At 35.7% G+C, this 16073-nt stretch overlaps 1 protein-coding gene across 4 annotated transcripts in view; it reads left to right on the top strand.

Moving 5' to 3' along the window:
• PLXDC2 (plexin domain containing 2) overlaps window positions 1-16073 on the top strand; it is a 514506-nt gene that overhangs the window by 273445 nt on the left and 224988 nt on the right. For all 4 annotated transcript variants that reach the window (XM_077896883.1, XM_077896880.1, XM_077896881.1 and 1 more), the window contains one exon: window positions 7076-7222. In XM_077896883.1, coding sequence (XP_077753009.1) covers window positions 7076-7222 — 147 coding nt within the window. The remainder of the gene's footprint in view (window positions 1-7075; window positions 7223-16073) is intronic.

The following is a 16073-nucleotide window of genomic DNA, read 5'->3' as shown; positions in this document are numbered from 1 at the left end:
TCTCTATTTTCCTTGACTCTCTCTGTTTGTTTCTGTGTATTAGGTGAAACAGCTACCTCTCTCAGCCTGAAGAAGTGGCCTTGTGTAGGTGATGAACCTTCTTGTTCAAACTGGTCCTAGCTCTTGGTCGTCTCTTGATTCTTTGTGATTGTCTAAACCTCTGATTTATTCCTGATATGTCCCTGTTTTTGAGAGTATGCCAGGAGCCATCAGTGTTCCAAAGGGAGGAACCTCATTGAGCACTTAGTTTCTGGCTGGAAACAAGAAGCCAAAACCTCAGGTAGCAGTTTTTACAGTGTGCAAATACATAGAGTCCTGTGGGGCCATTATCATAGTCCCTGCCAGCCTCCAAACTGGGAGATCTAGTGGTGTCCTCTGTTTGTAAAAATCAGGGCTCCAGATGAATATATAAGCTCCTTTCTGAGAGGTCTTGTCAAGCTATAGTGAGGCTAATGGGGTTGTGCAAGGATGGTGTCTCCCTGCTTACATTCTTTGGAAGCACCTCCTTGGCCTCCCAAAGTGTGGAAACTTGAAGCCTATTTCTCTGGCTTAAGCTCCAGACTAAGTAAATTGGTCTTCTTTACAGGAAGACTGGGTTGTGGTGGCCTGCCAGGAACTATCTCTCTGGTTATTACCTCAAAGGAGGGGAGAGGGTTGCTGTGTGAATTGAATGCCTGCATTGGCTTCAGGTAGGCAACTAGAGGCGGTAGGGGGTAGGGCATGCTGACTGGCTTCAGAAAGACAGAGGAGGGGGTGGGGATCATGGTAGTGGTGATGGTGGCAGAAATGTCTTGACTCCCACACCTGTGGGCTTTAGGAATGCAGTGGGAGAGTGGAGAGTTCCTTGCCTGTGTGTATGTCAGCTTTAGGCTAGGAGTGAGAGAATGCCACTCACGTTCACCAGCCCTAGCCAGGGAATAGGGAGCAAAGTGTTGTAATTACCTGCTCTCACAGACTTTAGTTAGGGAGCAGGAGAACACTGTGACCATTTGCACTCACCTGCCCCAACCAGGGAGCAGAGGAGCACTACAACCACCTGCACTCTCCAGCCTCAGCATGGCAGTGAGATAGTGCCATCATCACTCAGCCCCACATATCTTGGCAAGGTGGTAAGGCGATACCCAGTTGAAGCTCATCCACCTGTGCTAGCAGTATAAGTGGAGAATGTGAAAATGGCCTTCACTGGTGCCTGCATCTCCAGGGAAAGTTTCAGCTGTCCCCTGCCTCTACAGCAGCAGATGCTTTTATTTATTATTTGTTTATATATGTTTGCAGCAGATGTTTTTATTTTATTTTTTTAGATTATTTATTTATTTATTCATGAGAGACACACACACACACAGAGAGGGAGGGAGAGAGAGAGAGAGAGAGAGAGAGAGAGAGGCAGAGACACAGGCAGAGGGAGAAGCAGGCTCCATGCTGGGAACCCGATTTGGGACTCGATCCTGGGTCTCCAGGATCACACCCTGGGCTGAAGGTGGCGCTAAACCACTGAGCCACCGGGGCTGCCCCAAGCAGATGTTTTTAAATTAGGAAATGAATTTCACATACAGTCCAGGTGCTTTCCAAACTGCCTTTTTCCCCCCACTGGGTCTGGAGGCAAATGAGACTTTGCTTTAAACTTTTAGAGAATCTCAGTAGCATAGCATAGTGCTATTCCCATAGCACTTTGGGTCCCTTGGACATATCCAAGCCAGATATTTTAGGGGCTCATCTCTCTGGTGCAGATCCCAAGGGTTGGAGTGCCTGTCATGGATCACCAGCTCCTCACTCCTCGGGAGAGGCGCTAGGCAGGTGAGACTCCCCTCCTTAATGTATGCCTCCACACCAGTGGTGGGATTTTGGTGAAACCATGTCTCTGCTTCTCCAACCCATTCTCAGTGTTGTCTTTTTATCCTTCATTGTGGAGAAGCAGTTAACTACAGTTTGCAGATCTTTTTCAGAGGGAAATGATCCATATGTTGTAGATCCTGTGTGTCCATGGGGCGAGGTAAGTTGAGGTTCTTCCTACATGACCATCTTGTGGAAGTCCCTGCTGCTTTTTTTCTTTTTTAAACCTATGAGAAATCTCACTAGGGAATTTCTTAATATTCAAAATTCTATTGCAAATTTTCTAGGGACATAGTATATACATTCAAGTCTTTCTTTACGTCAGAAAAATAGTTCTTCTAACACATTAAAAAAACTTTTCTATGCCACTACATATGTCATATATATGATATATAGGACCTATTTTTTCTATAATTTATATGATTATCTGTCTTAGATATTTATTTTTTCTTTTCCATTTCATCTCATGTGCATTTCTCAAGACTGTTTTCTATGTCCTAAACTAGTAACTTTTATAAATTACTTTTATAAATTTTTGTTTTTTTATTCTGCTCTTCTTTTGAGGGGGGAGGCAGAGGGAGAGAGTATTTTAAACAGGTTCCACTGAGCCAGATTTGGGGCTTGATCTCAACCCTGAGATCATGACCGGAGCCAGAATCAATAGTCAGCCACTTAACTGATTATGCCACCCAAGGGCACATTTTCTTATTGCTACTAATGAATTCATCTCTGTAATTTTTTCCCTGATTTTTTCCCTGATTACTACCAGCTCACTATTTTTCTTTTATGATTGTATCATATTCTATCAATATTATTTTTTAAGAACATAGAGAACTATTTTAACTCTGTTTTTGAGGAACTTAACACACAAGTAATACTTTAAAATATTATTGTTAAACATTTACCTTTATATGCATTATTTAGTCCTTGTGAATTCATGAATGTGAGAAGGTAATATATAGAGAGAACCATATATAATATAAAGAACCATTCAAATTATAATATTCCTTTATACATTATGAAACTGTCTTTGTGAGATAACCAATTGATTCAATGCTAAATACCTTTAGCTAAGAACTTTGATTTTTTTTTATGTATTTATATATTTCAAATGAGCAGCACAGTAGTGTTCATATAATCTATGCTGGTTTTTGTTTTTGTTTTTTAGTTCTCAGTTAAATAAATTTAGAGTTCAAATGCTATTACTGCATAAGACAGTGTGAGGCATCCATAAAAATTACCTATCATAAAATCAAGGAAACATCAATGATAGAAGATGGGTTAGGAATTGTATAAACTGATTGTTGCAGAATGGTTAGGTATAGTTATGATGATTTTTCCCTCTGTATTTTTGGTATATGTCCTCTGTATATAGCTGCACATTTGCAGACATATTTGAGAAGCATGGATTTATAGGATTTATAGCTACCTGCTGTGCCATCTACTTTCAGTAACAGTTGGTTTCCTAAATGAATTGGCAAGTAGGCACATCACAGTAGTGTTTTGTTTTATTTTCTATGGTGTTAGAAATAGTTTGCTTTTGAGCAGAAAAGGAAAATCTTTGTGCCTGAAGTGGTTTTTGACAACTCTTTAAGTACCATTACTCCTATAAAGGACAAGATGTGGTTTGAATAATATAGTAGTGCTAAAATGTCACATTTTTGAGACATCTATTTTATGGCTTTCCTTGAAAAACTGAGACAAACACCTCTCCCTGGAATTTAACGACTTGTGTCTCTAAATTCTCGGTGAACAATAAATTGTCTTGTTCTTTGAATAAAAGTTGTCATGACAACTTGGCAAGCTTGGGCTGTTAGAAGTCAAATACCAAACTCTAATCTTTAGTTTCTCACTATTTTCAAAGATGTGACATTATTTTGGGCAGCTCTGATTTAAGTAAAAATGAACATTATTTTCAATTAGACATTTCAGTGAAACTGGACAAAAGTCATTTATATTTTTGCAGATAATCCATTATTTAAGCATAATGATATTCTTTATGTTAACTTCAAAACTATTTTTTGATTAATTATAGGAATTTAAGGGTTAAGGGAAATACCAGAGTGATTTTAGATATGTCAATTGCAACAACTATATTGAACTCTATACTTAGGGTCTGTAATTTTAAAGATAATATTATTTGGCATTTATGGTAATTTGGCAGCATAATAGACTCTGTTACATAATTCACCTAAAGATCACATCTCTGACCTCAGTGTTGCTGAACTCTTTTTAGTAATACTAGCAATAGGGAGAAAAACTACAATTTTCATTTAAACTTATAGACTCTTTTTTTCAAAACCCCCTTATATGTGATTCATTGAAAAATTAAGTGAATCATTATCATTTGTAATTCAGACTTGATAATTTACGCAGTTTAGATACAAGTTTCCATTCCTGCTGTGTAATTAGCTAGAATACCAGACTTGGATAGATGTTTGTTATCCAGATCTATAAACCTATAGAGAAGATTGCCTTACTCAACATTGCTCAAGTTAAGTCTCTTTTGGTTGGAAATTAGGGAAACTTGTATGTCCGTAGTCTTTTGGTTGACGATAACTCAATTGAAGGGTTTTAACAATAAAAAAAATTAATTGTTCATGTAAGTGAGCAAGCATGGAATGCATTGGATCAGGTACCTGGTGTTTTTGCTTGTTTGTATGCAGAGATGATGACTTTTTTTTTTTTTTTTTTTTTTTATGTTTGGTTTATCTTCAGGCGGAATTTCCTCATGGTAGCAAAATGGTGGCACTAGTTTCAAGTCATAAGCCTACACATCTCAGCAATCAGAATAAGGGAAATTATCTCCTTTATATATAAACTCTTACATGTCTCAATAATTGGTTGTTTTAGGTTATGTGCTTCTGATGCCCACCAGCTATGCTAGCCAGTAGAATGACATGTATAGAATGATTTGTGCCTGATGTCAAAGAAGGTACTCACATTGACACTTCCATGGTGAAGCATCAGACAGTAGGGAGTCAAATACAAGTTGGAGACACAACCAAATGCTTGTTGCCTTCCTCGAACCCAGGCAGTCAGTGTCATAATGATCTGGAAGGAGGTACTAGAAAACCAGTAGGATATTAAATCTCTTTTGCACTGCCTGGAATCTTGTTCATGCTTCTTTCTTTTTTTTTTATTTTTTTTTATTTTTTATTGGTGTTCAATTTACTAACATACAGAATAACCCCCAGTGCCCGTCACCCATTCACTCCCACCCCCCGCCCTCCTCCCCTTCCAACACCCCTAGTTCGTTTCCCAGAGTTAGCAGTCTTTACGTTCTGTCTCCCTTTCTGATATTTCCCACACATTTCTTCCCCCTTCCCTTATATTCCCTTTCACTATTATTTATATTCCCCAAATGAATGAGAACATATAATGTTTGTCCTTCTCCGACTGGCTTACTTCACTCAGCATAATACCCTCCAGTTCCATCCACGTTGAAGCAAATGGTGGGTATTTGTCATTTCTAATAGCTGAGTAATATTCCATTGTATACATAAACCACATCTTCTTTATCCATTCATCTTTCGTTGGCCTCATTGTTCTTTCTTTGTATCTTCTTTTTTCTTCTTTCTCTAAAGAACTTTTTTATCTTTCATCGTGGTTGCACTTATAATTTGCATGTGATATCTAGAGTTTAATTAGAGGTTGGTGGTTTACCTAGATTTTTTTAATCTTACTGTTAACATTTAATCACTGTCCTCAAGATTTATATTTAAGGTCATACTTTTTCTGTTAGTCATGGGACAAAATCTATTTAGAATACTGCTTAGAAAATTCCTTTATACAATCATTTTCATATATTTTAGCCTGATGACTTGTAAAAAGGTACATGGAATTCCTGTTTTGACTAGATTTCAGGAATAATCATATTTTATTTAATTAACACTTCAGTAACAAATGCATCAGATGAAATTCACAGTCCAAAATCATATACCCTCTATTTACCAAACATTATTCTTATGTATACCTGAAGGTTTTTAAATATACCTTATCTGACAGACTCAAATTGATAAGCACAATTACATTTTATGGTAAAAAAAATTTCATTGCAATCTGTGTTAGGCAAGAATCATATGACTTTTCTTGGTGGTCCTCAGCAATATTCCTTTTTAAAACATTTAAATATCTTCACTGAGTGAGAAACATAAAAATTAAAGGTTTTGTGACAAGCACCATGGTAATAATCAATAGTGAGAATTCAAATAAAAGTAGAATTTAATAACTCAAATTATAGGGAAAAATATATTATTTCCATTCTTAGGATCATTAAAACTGAGAGCAGGCCCTAGTTTTAAAGGAGAGAAGTTTGAATTTGTTGTCACTCAATAGTAATTATAGTTCAGGTTTGCACTAAATAGTTCCAAAAGTAACATTTTGTTTAGGTAGCAATTTAAATCCCTAGAATTACCATGGTAAAAAGACTATTGTAAACAGAATGTACATTTTCCTCTATGTTTTCTTTATTTAACAATTTCCTCTAAAGAGGCTTATTTTATATATATTTAAATCTAATTCACTTTCCTTAGAGGTTATTTAACTCCTCTGGCTATTTTGAAGAATAGTAACATGTCTAGCTTCATAATATCACTTTTTGTTTGGTTTTAAGAATTTTAGGGACAATCTCTCTAGGGGTTTTTTTTTCTTTCCTTGTGAGAGGACTTTTTTTTTTTTTCTTTTTTAATGGAATTCTGTTTATATAACTCTGTCAATTATATATATTAGGTATATAGTGACTTAAATGTTTCCTTTTTTCCCAGCCTTATTAAGATATAATTCACATATAACATTGTGTAACTTTAAATTGTACATCCTGTTGATTTGGTATACTTATATACTGCAAAATGATTGCCACCATAGCATTAGCTAATACCTCCATCACATCATATAATTACCATGTCTTTTTTTGTGGTGAGAGATCTATTCTCTTAGCTACCTTCAAGTGTATAATATAGTATTGTTAACTATAGTCACCATGCTGTAGATTAGATCCCCAGAACATATTTGTCTTATAACTGGCAATTTGTATTCTTTAGCCAACATCTCATTTGCCCCACCCCACAGCCCCTGGTACCACCATTCTACTCTGTTTTTCTATGAATTCAGCTTTTTTAGATTCCACGTATAAGCAAGAATATACACTATTTGTCTTTTCTGTCTGCTTTACTTCACTTAGCATAATATCCTCAAGGCCCGCCCATGCTCTCTATTCTTGATATGCATTATTCTTTTATTATAGGAGGACACAGATCATAATTACTATATATCTCGGATATATGGTCCATCTGATTCTGCCAGTCGGAGTTTGTGGGTGAACATAGACCAAATGGAAAAGGACAAAGTGAAGATTCACGGAATATTGTCCAATACTCATCGGCAAGCTGCAGTAAGTGCTTTGGCATTTTGAGTTTCTTTTTCTGCTGTAAATTTTTTTTTTTTTGCTTTAATTGGCATATCAGTGTTGTTTGTTGTGATCACTTTTTATTATTTAGTTCTGCAGTTGAAATTTAGATTAATGATTGCATAGAATATCCTCGAAAAAATGAGTAAGAATTATTTTGAGAAGCCACCATCCATTTAACTAATAATTACTTAAATAAATTAACCATTAATTTCCCTAGTAAAATGAGTTGAATATTCAAAGTCAAGATTGATCTTGGATAATTTTAAGTTTTCTTGTAATCTATGAATCGAGAGAACATTTTTATTTATTTTAGTATTTTTAAAGATTTTATTCATTCATGAGAGACAAAGAACGAGAAAGAGAGGCAGAGACACAGGCAGAGGGAGAAGCAGGCTCCATGCAGGAAGCCCGATGGGGGACTCCATCCCGGGACTCCAGGATCACGCCCTGGGCTGAAGGCAGGCACTAAACCACTGAGCTACACAGGGATCCCGAGAGAACATTTTTAAAAAAAAAAAAAGACAGGAATTCAGTATCTCCCATTTACATGGGGGTTTATTAATTTCTTGGCCTGAAAAATATTTCACCAGAAACATTTATGATTCCAATAACATATGTAGGTCAAATTGTGTATCTCCAGGCAGAAGTTTGATATAAAGGAAAAAAATTAAATCTGGAAATCTCCGAACATGTTTTCAGCTTGAGTTTATCTTATACCAGATCTGGTTCTTTAAATGAGAAATGTAACTATGTAATGAGGTGTAGTTTCTGTGTCTGGGTATAGTGGGGAATGACAGGATATTAATATAGGCCTCACTTAACTTACAGGTCATTGGTATCCTACTCTACCTGTCAGGCTGCATGCTTACATGGGTTAGCTTTTCAATCTTCACAGCATTCTCTATCATTTAAATATTATTGCCATCCAGGTATTGCAGATGAGAGAACTGAGTGTTGGAAAAGTCAACCTGCCTAAAGATCTCCAGCCTTTAGTGATGAGACTCAGATGTTAGCATAGGCACCCAAGCCCACACTCAAAATATGTGTGTAAACTGTATCCCATTTGGTTCCAGCAGTTTTTGATAGTCATTTTCTAATAAATGCCTGATTTAACATTTCAAAAGTTATTTAGTTTTGCTCTCATGAATAATACCTGTGATCTTACCATCAATAAAATCATGTCCTTGCAGGCAGCCTGGGTGGCTCAGCGGTTTAGCGCCACCTTCAGCCCGGGGCCTGATCCTGGAGACCCGGGATTGAGTCCCTCATCGGCTCCCTGTGTGGAGCCTGCTTCTCCCTCTGCCTCTGTCTCTGCCTCTCTCTCTGTGTGTCTCTCATGAGTAAATAAGTAAAATCTTGAAAAAAAAAGAAAGAAAAGAAAAAAGAAAAGAAAAGAAAAAAGAAAAGAAAAGGAAAAGAAAAGAAAAGAAAAGAAAGAAAGAAAAGAAAAGAAAAGAAAAGAAAGAAAAGAAAAGAAGAAAAGAAAAGAAAAGAAAAGAAAAGAAAAGAAAAGAAAAGAAAAGAAAAGAAAAGAAAAGAAAAGAAAAGAAAAAAAAGAAATCATGCCCTTGCAGTTTAATATGACTTAAAATAAAAACACAGCAACTTGAGCCTTTCAAATGCGATTGCCATTATGGAATTAAAGATAAAACTAGAGCTAATAGACTCAATGGCTTATGTGATTTCAAGAGGCAGCAATTTGATGTTTATACCAAAATTTTTAGCCAACAACCTTCATTGTATATATATATATATATATATATATATATATATATATATATATATTCTACTATTTCGGAAAATCAACTCCTAATAGTTAAAATGAAAATTAATTATAACTCACCATGAGATGATTCCTTGAACTGTCAGTGTGGGGCACATGTTTTCTGAGCCTGAGAAGTAAACAAAGGAGCCATCTCACCTACTGAATTCCATCATCCCTTTTCTTTTCCATATTCAGGGAATCCCAGGCAAGATGACAGATTCAGAAATGATTCACTTGTGGATTTAGAATAGATTTTCAAAAGAAGAGAAAATGAGAAAGATTAGATTAGGACAATATTTACCAGAAATTTCTTGCTTTTGACAATTTCCTTACTATATTACAGCACTTAATCGTGTAAAATGCCCTTTGTAGAAATTCAAATGTTGAGTGCACCCAACTGAAGTTTCCATAAATTGACCCAGTTGTTGCAGCAGCCACTATGGATAAAATCTCTAGGCAAAGAAAGATTATCAGTGAAACTGTTAGCGGATTTCTGCTTACACACTTTATTGTTTCCCGGGATCTCCCAAAGTGCAGCAGTTCATGTGTCTTGTTTTTTCTTGAAGAATATTTCTTTTTCTCTTTGGGTTTGCTTGGTTGTCATGTGGCTCCAATTCTCTCATTAGTCTCAAGAAAAATTATGCTATAACGAACCATCTTTTTTTCTTACTGTTAGCATGGGAATGACACTGTTGCTTTCAACACCAAAAGTTGGCCTAAATGCAAATGCTTGAGCTTTTGCTTGTAACTTATCTGGTATTCCATGCATAGAATTTTAAATACTTATCAATGGTAGAAACCTTTATTTTAGCTACTCTGTCATTGTCATCACTTGTTTTTTTTTTTTCGATTCAAGAATTTTAGCCTATCATCGAACATTTCTTAGAGTTAGAAGTTGATCCTTTACCCATTTTCCTATCACTATCAACAGAACACACACACATGCATACCTAGGTACACATGTCATTTACCATAATAGAATTGATGATATATCTTCGTTTCTTTTTTTTCCCCTGGAAAAAATTGTCATTTAGAGCCCTTCATTTAAGTAGGTTTCATATTTTAGAACTTATAAATATAGTTAATAGAATATTTTAAATTTTTTTCTACTAACATTCTTGCTTTTTAAAGTGTGATTCTTAAATATTAGTAAGAGGTTTCCAAGTTGTAAAGGGTGATTCATGTTTTAGAATATCCTCAGTTGGCCTCCCCACCTTTCCAGTCTATTCATTTCTATTATGCCTTCCCGGGAGCAGAATCAGGTTTTTAGAGATGATGACAGAATTGTAATGTTAAGATATTAATGTAGCATATTATGAGCAGAGGGCACCATAGTGTCCATAAACACCCTCCCTCCTACCCTCACAGGACACAAACACACCCTGAGTACCACTAGGCCACTCTTCTCCCCTGTGATGTTACTAAGATGCTTTATTTAGCACAAGGGAAAATGGCAAATGGGAAACAACACATCCACTTAATTAATTAGGTTTGTTGATGTCATAATTGTCATAATCCTCGCTGCAAAGCTCTCTGGTAATTTACCTGGAAACATCATTTAAATTTAAGCCCCAAGAGAAGAGGGGAGTTTCTCAGATCTTATCACCAAATGGTGTAATTTCCATGACCAAAAACATACATTCTGTCAACAAATTAGACAAAAAAGAAAAAAAGAAAAGAAATATATATCCAGGGGCAGACACAGGAGCATTTGGCTAACTAATCCAGCGTTGGCAAATGAGAAAGCTAGGGATTGGGCATCCCTGAAGATGTAGATTCCCTCCCCTTTCCAGGCTGCTTCAGAATGGCTCAGAGGAATGTAAAGGAGTGTCTGATTGGAAGCATGATTTTTTTTAAAGATTTTTTTTTATTTTTTGAGAGAGCAAGAGAGCACATGCACACACAGGCACACAAAATGGGAAAGGGGCAGAGATAGAGAGCGAGAGAGACTCCTCCCTGAACATGGAGCCAGGTTGGGTGGGGGCTTGATCCCATGACCCCAATGTAATTACCTGAGCTGAAATCAAGAGTCAGCTGCTTAACCTGCTGAGCCACCCAGCATAATTTTTTAAAGAAGTATTTTCTCCTCCACCACCATCATTTATAAATGGGGTCTAAACAGCATTTTGGAATCTTAGATTAATATTCTAGTAAGAAGAGAGTAAAATTGAAGTAAGAGCATACCCCTTTCTCCTATCTACAATAATATCTTATAATTTGAGGGCAGAGAACAACTTAGAAATCATTTGCTTCAAGTGCTTCACAAGCTGAAACACACTGATTTCTTTTTCCTTTTAGAACATAAGCCATATTCATTAGTATGTATATTACATATGTATGCTATAATTTGATTACAGTCTCCCCATTGTCCTTTTTGGTTTGAATAACATTTCTTAAATCATTATTGCAAAAAAAAGCAGATGTTAAAACTTAGTTTTAACTTTGACAGATTAAAGTAAGAAGCATGTTTTCTAGACAAAGGATAGTGAAAATTTGTATCAACTCCTACCATATGGCAAGCAATGAGCCAGACACTTTATATTCAAATACTGGTAATTATTTGGATTTTTTTTCCTTTATACAAAGTCAGTCAGTTGTCAGATTACAGATCTAGATGTTTCTGACCATAAACCTAGGAAGCAGTCTGACTTGTTTCTTTTTCCCTGTGTGGACCTTCAGATTCCACAGTTTTGATATTTTCTTCTGTATTTCTATATCCATGTTATTTAATTTGTTTCTGGGTACAAAGTTTGATTCCACAACCAGACAAATTAGAATTATTTGTTTTCTGAAACCACAGTTTAAGAAATTCTGATTCACAACTCCTAGAGAAGTACCACTGTCCTAGTGGAAGGAATCCAAGGTCACAGAAGTCATGAAACCTTGGCCTCAAAACTCATTTTCTTGGTTTCTGGCCTCTCTGTACCTCAATCTTATAACCTGAAAGAAAGGAGAAAAATGCCTTCCTTGACTCCCTTCTAGTGCTATTTTAAGAATAAAAATGAAATGGATATGAAAGGACACTGCAAATATCAAATAAAAATAAGATTGTAAGGCAGTGCTATTTGAGAGTACTCATTCTTTATAACAAAAATAACCCCCAAATAAGTTAATTCCCAAGTACTTTCCAAGAGTATCCAATAGATAAATAGATGATAGATAGATAGATAGATAGATGATAGATAGATGATAGATAGATAGATAGATAGATATGCATCTATATCTATATCTATATCGTATATCTATATTGTATCTCCATAATTTTTTTTTTGACCAAGGAAATGCCAATGTGCTCTTGGCCAAACATAAAACACACTCTTAACTAAAAAATCTTCTATCTGTTGGTAGGAAGATTGATTCCTTATATAAGAAACCCCAGCAAAATGAAATTCTTCTATCTCTGTCATAATGTAGGTAAGGTTTTCTATGGAACTTGTATGTTCTTTGACGTGGCCATTTTTTTTAAATTTGAAAATTGGACTGTTCTCCATGAAGATCCTCAGACTATATGAATATAAACAGAAACCTTCATTTAAAAAAGTTAAGTTGGGGCACCTGGGTGGCTCAGTTAAGTGTCTGATTCTTGAATTTGGCCCAGGTCATGCATGATCTCAGGACCCTGAGAAGGAGCCCTGCACTGAACTCGCTGCTCATCAGGGAGTCGGCTTGAGAGTCTCTCTCCTTCACACTTTGCCCTCCCCTGCTTTTTATAAATTAAGTTTTCTCTTTTCTTTCTTTTTTTTCTTTCTTTCTTTCTTTCTTTTTCTTTCTTTCTTTCTTTCTTTCTTTCTTTCTTTCTTCTTTCTTTCTTTTTTCTTTCTTTCTTTCTTTCTTTCTTTCTTTCTTTCTTTCTTTCTTTCTTTCTTTCTTTCTTTCTCTCTCTCTCTTTCTTTCTTTCTTTCTTTCTTTCTTTCTTTCTTTCTTTCTTTCTTTCTTTCTTTCTTTCTTTCTTTCTTTCTCTCTTTTTTGTCCAGGAAAGTAACATCATTTCAACTAGCATTTCCATGGATCTTTCATTACTAGTATAATGTTGATGTTGGCAGGGTTAAATTTGGATGTCTGTGGTGCCTGAATCAGTTGTTGTCTTACACTGCCCAGGTTTATTTTTTCCTGTGCATCAGAAAATCTGTTGAAAGGAGTTTTTTCATTTTTCTAAATGATTAACTCAAAAGTCAATTTAATTTGCTATCATGATTAGGCTGCTATCTAGACCACACATTTTGCCCGAGTTCCATCCACACTAACAGTAAGTTGTTTTCATCTATTTTTGCTTTGGCTGGTGGAACAAAGTTACTGCTTTCCATTGTTTGAGTCGCTCCATTTCTAGCAAGACCCTCATAGTTGTCTTATTTGCTTTGTTTTTAGGATTTTCCTCTATTTTAATAACAGACTAGAATGAGTTGTGTCTCCATGAGTCTCTCTAACTAAATTTTGGTGTAATTAGTTCATTTTACTATTTATTATTATTATTATTATTATTATTATTCTGAGAATAATTCTCTCTGTCCTGAAGAAAGTATTATTTGAGGGACTTTTATGGAAAGTAAAGGCATATCCTTGTTCTATTCCATGAAACTCACACGAGATTAGAATAGCCGAGTCCTGTTCTTCGGCATCCCAGGGAAATGAGTTGGTCCACATGCTATAAAAGATCTATTCCTTCTCCTGCTGAAGGCTCTAATAAAACAGATTAAACATTCCTTAGGCTTACCTAACGTTCTGAGTTTAGTATACTTGTTTTACTGATATGATTATCTAAATAGATGTATATTAGTAATTATTTAAGTGAGCCTTGAGACCCTTCCTGAGTCTAGGAACCATTTGAGATCTAGAACAGATTCTGGAGAGTCTTAGAGATAACTTTATGAAACCCACAGTGATCAGTTTTTATGCGTGTAACAAGTCTTAGTTTTCCAAATCAAAAACATACTTTAAAAAAAATCATACTTGTGTTCATCAATTGTTATTTCAATTTAATCTTATTTCTCCATATTATATGTTTAGTGGATGGCTACCATTATTTGTGTAAAATTAGAGTCATAGGAGATAACATCATTCATTCTCTGTGACCAGTGATGGCTGTAAAATAATTCTAGATAGATAAATCTCTGCCCAGCTTTCAAAGTCACAAGTGAGGCAAACACTTGAGTCTTCTGTGAAGCCTTCTTGGAAGATTTCATTCGCATTAATCTTTCATAATTATAAAGCTACTAAAATGGGACCCTACAGCCATGTCTCAGGTGTAAATGAATAGGTAAATCCATTTACTCTTGTCTTTCCTTCTAGATTCTCTTCTCCAACCTATTTTTGATCATCTTTTCTGAGTTCTCTCCATGAGCCCATGAAGATTTAATAACAGTTAATTTTAGAAAAGATGACTACAGAACAGATTCTCATTCTGGAGTTGTAAAATGATAAGGCATTCACAGGACTCTTTTGCAGGGAAATGTTTTATAACACAGAAAAGTTAGCTAAATCAAATATAATATTCTTTAAGAGTGAATACTGCTAAAAACAAATAGACTTAATTCTTATGAAAAATCTGAACTAATAAAAGATAAAAAGATTTAAGACTTTTTGGGACTGAGATTTCTTGAACAAGCTTATATTTTAGAATTTTTAAAAAATATTGGTTATACCAGGGCACCTGGGTGACACAGTCAGTTAAGCATCCAACTCTTGGTTTCAGCTCAGGTTGTGATCTCAAGGTCATGAGATCAAGGCCGCATTGGGCTCCATGCCCAGCATGGAGTCTGCTTGAGATTCTTTCCCTCTGCCCCTTCTGCTCATGTTCTCTCCCCCCACACTAAAATAAATAAATAAATCTTTAAAAATACATATTGGTTATACTAATTTTCATTATCTTTATTTTTTTCTATTTTTCTTACCAAATTATAACCTATTGCTTACCCTACAGAAAATAGCCAAAATCTTACATGGTTTGTTTCTAAATTGGCTACCCATTAGAATTTCTGCTGTGTCTGGGTTTCAGAAAGTGAGTGTCTCTTTTTTTCTCTTCTCGAAGTGCTCTGTTAAAATGCCAACAGGACTAGAAGTGAACCACCTATAGCCACTAAGTTGGTGATGAATTCCAGGAATTTCTTATGCAGCAGCTATCTGAGAAGAAATGCTGAGTAAGGTTCATTGCTGATAAATGCACCAAGGGTTAGGCACCCAAGTCCTATTCCCCTGCAGGGTAGACTGTAGAGATGGGTAGGTTTTCCTAAGGGAGCAGCTCCCAGAAGCTGTGTTGGGAGTCATCATTTTGTATACAACTTTTGAAAAATCCAGAAGTTGCCAAAAATGGCAAAATGTTAAAAATTGGTGAATTGTGCTGAGTGAAGTAAGTCAGTCGGAGAAGGACAAACATTATATGTTCTCATTCATTTGGGGAATATAAATAATAGTGAAAGGGAATATAAGGGAAGGGAGAAGAAATGTGTGGGAAATATCAGAAAGGGAGACAGAACGTAAAGACTGCTAACTCTGGGAAATGAACTAGGGGTGGTAGAAGGGGAGGAGGGCGGGGGGTGGGAGTGAATGGGTGACGGGCACTGGGGGTTATTCTGTATGTTAGTAAATTGAACACCAATAAAAAATAAATTTTAAAAAAATTGGTGAATCTGTGAAATTGATATAGAGGCTTATTTGTATTATTTTTGTAACTTCAAAGTTACTTCCTTTTATTTTTTTTTTTAATTTTTTTTTTAATTTTTTTTTTATTTATTTATGATAGTCACAGAGAGAGAGAGAGAGGCAGAGACATAGGCAGAGGGAGAGAAGCAGGCTCCCTCCAGGGAGCCAGATGCAGGACTGATTCCAGGACCCCAGGATCACAACCTAAGCAGAAGGCAGACCGCTCAACCACTGAGTCACTCAGGTGCCCCTGAAATTATTTCCAAATAAAAAGTTAAAAAAGAGAAGTTAACAGAGGAAGATGAAAAGGTAAAACTTAACTTGGCTTACATTTCAATTTTAACCTGTAATCAAATTTTGAATTATGTAGTTACTCTTCTGATAAACTTGGCCTTCATTGAATGCCAAATCCTAACATGCTAGTCAAAAGAT

Source organism: Canis aureus, chromosome 5, assembly GCF_053574225.1.
Source record: "Canis aureus isolate CA01 chromosome 5, VMU_Caureus_v.1.0, whole genome shotgun sequence".
Taxonomy (NCBI): domain Eukaryota; kingdom Metazoa; phylum Chordata; class Mammalia; order Carnivora; family Canidae; genus Canis; species Canis aureus.
Note: the sequence above shows the minus strand (reverse complement) of the source record. Positions and strands in the feature narration are given on the sequence as shown.